The 6769-nt window shown below is 57.6% G+C and overlaps 1 protein-coding gene across 1 annotated transcript; it reads right to left on the bottom strand.

Annotated features, from left to right (window-relative positions):
* Positions 1–823: 823 nt before the first annotated feature.
* A1Q1_03446 (uncharacterized protein) lies at positions 824–1585 on the bottom strand (the record flags this gene model as incomplete). The annotated part of the gene is made up of 1 exon (XM_014323244.1): positions 824–1585. The coding sequence occupies one exon, from the start codon at positions 1583–1585 to the stop codon at positions 824–826; it is 762 nt and encodes a 253-aa protein (XP_014178719.1).
* Positions 1586–6769: the final 5184 nt, after the last annotated feature.

Raw genomic sequence — 6769 nt, 5'->3', positions numbered from 1 at the left:
ACCTTATACACCTTTATGCCCGAGCTAGACCAGCCTGCTGCGTGAACACCTCCGGTACAGGGCCGGCTGCCACGGCGAAGACACAGGACAGAAACTGACAGCATGCCACACAAGTGATGAATCGCAGACTGGCATGTACGTCCTTCGCATGAAATGCCCGGTTCCAGGTTCGTAGTTCATCGCACTGGACTCTTCCAAAGTTGGCATACGTATGGTAGAACCTGCGCATCCGATGGACACGCAGACCACGGGGCAATGTTCTACCTTGACTCGAGGTCGGGCGAGGACGTGCGGCGTCGGATGCAGGTTACTCCCAGCCAAGCCGGCACCCTGGTCCTGCATCCGAGAAACAAGTGCATTGCATTCGTTGTAACATGAGTTGCGCATTTGTGAGGAGCCTACCCGCAACTCACCGCCGTGTCTCCCATTCCAGGCGGGTGCGGCGACCTAGTGCGGCCAAGCTTAGACATTCGACAGTGGCAATTTATCGTTAAGCTTAAACAATAAGCTGTATATCGAATGTCAATCATCGGAATATTCTGGATCTTCCCTTCCAATCAGAGCATATCAGTATGCGCATCGGTTAGTCACAAGTGCAGCAGTGGTATTAAGAATTGTTACATTCAAAAGAGTTACTGTTTGGAACTGTCCTAGCAGCGACCGCCGTTGGCTGCCGGAGGGCAACTCGAGGCGGCCATGTAAATTGATATGATTGTGGGCTTGTTGGTACATTGCGTCTTATGATCGAAACCGATGGCCGGGGTTCTGCAGACTGGTCCGGACTCCGGGGTCGGGCACAGGGCGCGGAGATCCGAAAGGGAGCTTACTCCTCAGCGGCAGGGTTCTCCTGGATCGAGCGGTACCACCAGCTGTGGTAGCGGCCGTTGCTCCAGCCGTTGTGGCGACGGCCGCGACGGACGTAGATGGGGCAGATGGAGCCGTCCTGCCAGCGCCAGAGCTGCATGCCGCCGTCGGTGCAGCCGACGTAGTGGCCGCCGAGACCGTTGGAGCAGCCGATGTGGACGTTGGGCCAGTGGATGTAGCCGTTGTGGTCGACGCCGCACCAGTCGTGGCCGTGGCCGCCGCCGTGAGGACGGTGGATGTAGATCGGGGGGTAGTAGTTCCTGAAGCAGCCGTAGGTGAAGTGCGAGACGACGTGGTTGAGCAGCCTGAGCTTGAAGTTGACAATACCGGCGAAGAGGGCGAGGAGGAAGAAGCGCTTCTCGTGGTCCGCAGGGTCGACACCGTCACGCTCCATGAGCTCGTTGTCGTCGCGGGTGATCGACGAGCCGGCGTCCTCGCGGCAGCCCTCGCAGACACCGTTCGAGCCGACCTTGATGTTGTCGACCTTGGGGCCCTGGGCAAACTCGAGCGAGTAGTAGGAGCCACCCTGCTGGAAGACAGTCACGTTCGTGCCCTGCTCGACACCCCTCGAGTAGTAGTCCTTGCCGCCGATCGTGAACTTGGAGTTGGGCGCGAGCGAGTCAAGGATGAGCTCGCCAGAGGCGTCGATGTCGTCGCGCTTGACCTTAAGGGTCGCCGCGGAGGCAAAGCCGGCAAGAGCCAGAAGGGAGAGGAACTTCATTGCCGGTGTGTGATGTGGTATGAGGAGGCGAAGAGGAGGAAGAAGCTGTTGCTGGATGGGGATTGAGGACGCCAGAGACGCCGCTTATATACACGAATCACAGGTGGGACTCGATGTCGCCAAGTAGCGATCAGCAAGGCTAGGAGCAGAGGACAACAACAAGGCGCCTCTGCTCTTTCACCCGGTTAACGAGACGGTCACAACAAAGGTCTCTGCTCTTTCTCTGGCGCAGGCGTAACGCCTGCAACCCCATCAACGGCGACACGATCCCCGATCTCGTTCCCGTCTTGAGGTCACACCTGTCGCCCCAGGTCCATGCGGAACCTCATGTCGTTCTTGCTCGATCCTGCAGGTCATCGCAAGATGACCCAGGCCACAACTAGACCTCCTCAGATCCGATGCGGTCTACTTCCCTCTCCAGGATATCGCTTCGCCTGCACCTGAGGACTGTTCGCGGGAGCTGCCTCGCCTGATCCGGCTGTAAGGACCACATTGTCCTCAGATCCGATACGGCCAGCGGCCCCCATCGATGGCGCCCGACACTCAGCAAGCCGTGCTTCCTCCGGGCTGGATCCAGTCCAGCGGGTCTGTTCCGTATACCTCACCAGTTTACCTCGTCCAGATGGGACCGTCGAGATAATTGATTCGGGTTACGTCAAGTCGTCGCCCGCTATCGCGAGATGAGGCAGATGACGGCGTGCCTGGCCGACATTGGCATGCTGTAAGGCGGAAAGCGTCCATTTCCCTGGCACAACCTGAGCGTTCCCTGTGTAAGGCCCTGCTTGCGTTCCTCGTTCATGAATCGTCTCAGAACTTCTCGTCAATTCAATGCACCGAGGGAGCCTCACGACCAGGGCTGGCCGGGCTGCCTCCGACTCCAGTGGAGACAAGCAGAATAGAAGGGGAAACGGCTCCTCTCGTCTGCGGCAAAGCACAGACCTCTCTGCCTAACCGCACAGGCAAATGCGATCGTCCCGCCCGATCTACTCCAGCCCGGATATCTCGCCGACCGCTCGAGGATGGTGCTGTTGCCCCACACACACGACCGGTGAGCAGCGGTATGCGACCGGCTCTTGCAATGCCAAGACCACGCAAGCACCAAAGGCTGCCGTACAACATCCCATCAACTCCCAGACTAAGGACAAGCGAAGCTCGTGGCCCACTCGGCGGCAACACTGGACATGAATTGTTTCCCAGACACAGATTGACACAGAACATGCATGTTGGCTTCTGGCGTGGGTGAGTAGTTCCGCGTCAATTGTTTCCTTCTGGCAACAACAGAATCGGGAGCCAATCACTGGCGAGAGTGGATCGGGTAGAAGCTCCTCACGCTCATACGATCATACGTCAGAACTCGTCCCCACAACTTGGTCATGACGCTTAGATGACAGTCTAACTGCTACAGGCAGGCAGAACTGCATCGTAGCTCAAAGCTTGCACCTTGGCATAGCGCCAGAAACTCTAACGGCGACTAACGATGTCTCACTCCTGGGCTCGCTCACTTGACCGACAGCCATACCCGCTCTCTCATCTATGCATCGCCTGTCTGCGCTTAATCTTGTGTGTTTGGTCCTTTCGGATATTGCACGAGCGTCAGCGGACCAAGCGGGTGAGGTAGAGCGAGTGGAGGTGTCATCGGTCAGAGATCTGATCGGGTCCAGGCAAGGCTGCAGGCATCGAACACGAAAGCGGGAACCAAACAAAAAGACAGTCACGTAAGTGACGGTATCGCGGGAGTGGTCCACCCACAGCGTCTTTGGAGCGGCTCACACCAGCACGGCTAGCAGGGTGATGTAATGACTGAATTGCTGCAGAATCCTGCTAATCTGCATGCGAGCTTTCATCCGGGCGATTCCGGGTTCTGGCGGCTCAAAAAGCCCAGCTGGCCCAGACTTGGCCCACAACACCTGACCGTAATCTCAACCCGCACCCAATTGGGCCTTACGTTGCCGCCGAGAGCTTCCGCGCTCATCTTATGCAAAGGCGTCCCACGACCAACAGCTGAAACAGAGTTCGGACACCTGCTCTATCCGGCTAGCGCGCGTGCTTCTGGGAACAGAAGTCGGTGCACGCACGCCTGGGAGGCAGTTGTGGGTCCTCCCCGCCTCATGTCTCCACATTACAAGTGACGAACAAGCGCCAACCTTGTTTCCGCTCGCTGACGAGAGAACCTCCCATCGACGGCAGCGGGTAGCATGACATCAGACCTCTCGTGGGTGACGAGCAACTTCTGGGGCAAATGTAGAAGCCAACGCACTCCCGCTTGAGACAGTACCAGTGCTTTGGTCATGGTACACCCCCTGCGGATCACACCAAGTCATGTCGGCGTCATGTCGAGCGACGAACGAGGGCACGTCTTGGACAAGCTTACGCACGCTTGGCTCGCGGATACATGACGAACTCGTAATGTTTGTGTTTCCCGAAATTCCAGGCTATCCGCAGAGTCGAACGAGCGTGACTGTCTCTGCGCCTAAATGCCAGAGATGTCGAACGATGCGCATCGCACCCAGTGTCTTTACGCTACTCCGAGCGCGGGTCCGTCGATCGCAGATTCGCCGCTTCTCTGCGGTAGTGACGAGGCCGTACACCGAAATTCGCTTCTCACATGCCATCCTCACGCAGACACCACGAGTCACACTGCACCGTTCGTTATGTGAGAACAATGTAAGACTGATGGGAATGTTTGCGCACATGCAGTCCACACTAGCCGGCCTCGGTCGGGATGATGTCAATCTCGATACTCCATCGGGCAGCACGAGCGGCACTCGCAGCGATCAGTGTCCACCTCGTGTTGCCGTCGCCGAGCAGATCCGGTCTCGGTGGAGTGGGCGCGGGAGCGAGTGCCTCACATGAAAATCAAAGCGAGACTCCCTGCTGAACGTATCGAGGTTCGTCCGTCTGAACGTAACACTGTCAGGATGGCAGTAGGGCATGTGGCTCAAACGCAGATGAAGGGGAGTTGCGTCAAGCGACGTTGGGTCTGTCCGATGGACGGCAGGCATGCACTCGCTTGTGGGAGTGCGGAGACGGAACTGCACGTCAGCTGGAACGGCATGCGGTAGCAGGGATCTGTCCACTCACCCTCACTTGGACCCGTAGTGCATGGCCCTGGTCGCCCAGCCCAGAGTGTCCGGCTTTCAGGTCCCAGGAACTCAGGAGCGGTTTAGACATATCGGCATTATCCACTGTACCCCGACAGATCGCGGTTGGTGCGGTTGAGCATGGCTCGTTCCGAGCTGCGTCCCACTTCAGAAAGTAAACAACGACCACTTCCGTATCCCTGTGCAGCATGGCGGCCGATGAATGCCAAGAGCAGTGCGAGGAATACTCTGAACGCAGCGAAAGAGACTGTCCGATCCGGAACATGTGTGCACTCCGGAGCAGCGAGTGGAGTTGTGTATCTCCCGCTGATCCTGCTGTGACTCGGATCTGCGGGGAGCCAGCTCCACACAGCGGTTCACTGACCCAACATCAACAGAGCAGCCCTGATCCCATCCTCACCCAACAAACCGGCAGCGCCAGCTTCACCTACATCGATTGTAACTCGCGGTTCCCCTTCTCTTTCCGCGCCGACCCACGTCCCAAGCTTGCATGACCGCTGCTTCGTCCAATCTGAATGGTTTCGTACTGAACCGTTTTGATGACTGCTGCTCGACAATTCAGTCTCCCGCAATTCCCTTGGCTCACAGGTGCTCTCGTAAGGTTTTAGAGTTGGGCGTTAGGATACGCCCAGGGCAAAAGGGAAGAGCGACCCAGGTCCAACTCAGGGTCCTGGCCTCGAGCCCATTCTCCGAACGGGCGATATGACGATAAGCCGCGATAACTCGCTTCACCGCCGAGGTGGGCGGAGATCGGTAGACATGGCGGTAAACGCCTGCATGCCCGGTCGTATTCACGGGTTGGCCGTGTTACGAGATTGCGATGAGCGTCATGGTGAGGCGTACTTCGTACTTCCATCCTAGTCCAGTGGAATGATGACCGCCGCCATGGTCTTGCATAATCGCGGGTGCGTCAATTGACCTCCAAGTCGAGAGTCGTGGACAGACGGAACCGTGATTGAATTGCTCATGTGAGCAGAGTAACGGACTAGCTCGTGCCCATCGAAGCTCATGAGAACAATCTCTCTTCCGCATAGCAACATGGTCAATTCACTCGATGCGGAACGAGCGTAAACTCTCCCGCAGCGAAACCATGTTCTTGCGACGTCGTATCAGTGCAGCATCGGCGACCGGCCGGCCGGGGAAGTGTCCGTTTTTGAAGTGGAGTATTGTCCTTGGTGCGTTCGGGCGAGTTTGGGTTTGAGCGAGGGTCGCGGCCTGGAGCACTAAGGTGTTGGATCCGGCGTGATGTTATGGCCGTCGTACGGTCTGGTCCAGGTCTTGAGTTCCCGTCGCCTACGTCGTCGGCCGATCCCCGCTGGTCCATGCAGCCAATGTTAGAGTGGCACTTGATCGCGGTTATCTGCGGGACTCGACAGCGTGAGTACACTTCCCGCTAACAATCGTCTCAGAGGACTGCGTCACTTGAAGAGTGGGTGTGAAGGTTATTCACTCACCGACTAAGCATAAGTCCACCCACCCCCTTGCTTGTTGCCAACAAACTATGCATGGGGTCCATCTTCCGCCATGATCTGGAGAGCACGGGACTCTAAGCGACTCTGTGGAAGGGTGTTCCCGAGGTTGTTCTCGGCTTCCGCGGCAGCCGACGATGCCCTCCTTTACAGCCCAAGTACCGTTGTGAGGCGAGGTCGTTGCTGTTGTCGGGGCGGGTGCAGATGTGCCATCTGAGCAGTTTCCGGAAGGGACGTCGATAAAGTGGGTGTCCTGCCTCGTTTTCGCCCGTCTCCACCTCGCTTTGACAACATCATGCTGGGTCATGTCCACTTCCACCTACTTCTCGTGACACCGGTGACGCTCCCAATCTGTTGGACGTTGCGAAAGTCTTCTGAGTGAGGAGTGAAGGTCGAAGTGGCGAGATGATCGTAGATAGAATGGAGTGAACCGCCCAGGGAGTGGTGCAGTCAGACCTCCAGGGGCAGTGGCGACGACGAAGGAACATCAATCGGTCGGGGAGTGATAGGCGTCGTGCGTAGGTGACCCGCTCTCGACAAACGAAGGGCGACGAGACGTCAAGAAACCTGGCGGGAGGGCCGTTGATATGCAGACACGGGCGCAGTGGCGAGCG

This window comes from Trichosporon asahii (genome assembly GCF_000293215.1).
Source record: "Trichosporon asahii var. asahii CBS 2479 unplaced genomic scaffold scaffold00056, whole genome shotgun sequence".
NCBI classification, from domain to species: Eukaryota; Fungi; Basidiomycota; class Tremellomycetes; order Trichosporonales; family Trichosporonaceae; genus Trichosporon; species Trichosporon asahii.
Note: the sequence above shows the minus strand (reverse complement) of the source record. Positions and strands in the feature narration are given on the sequence as shown.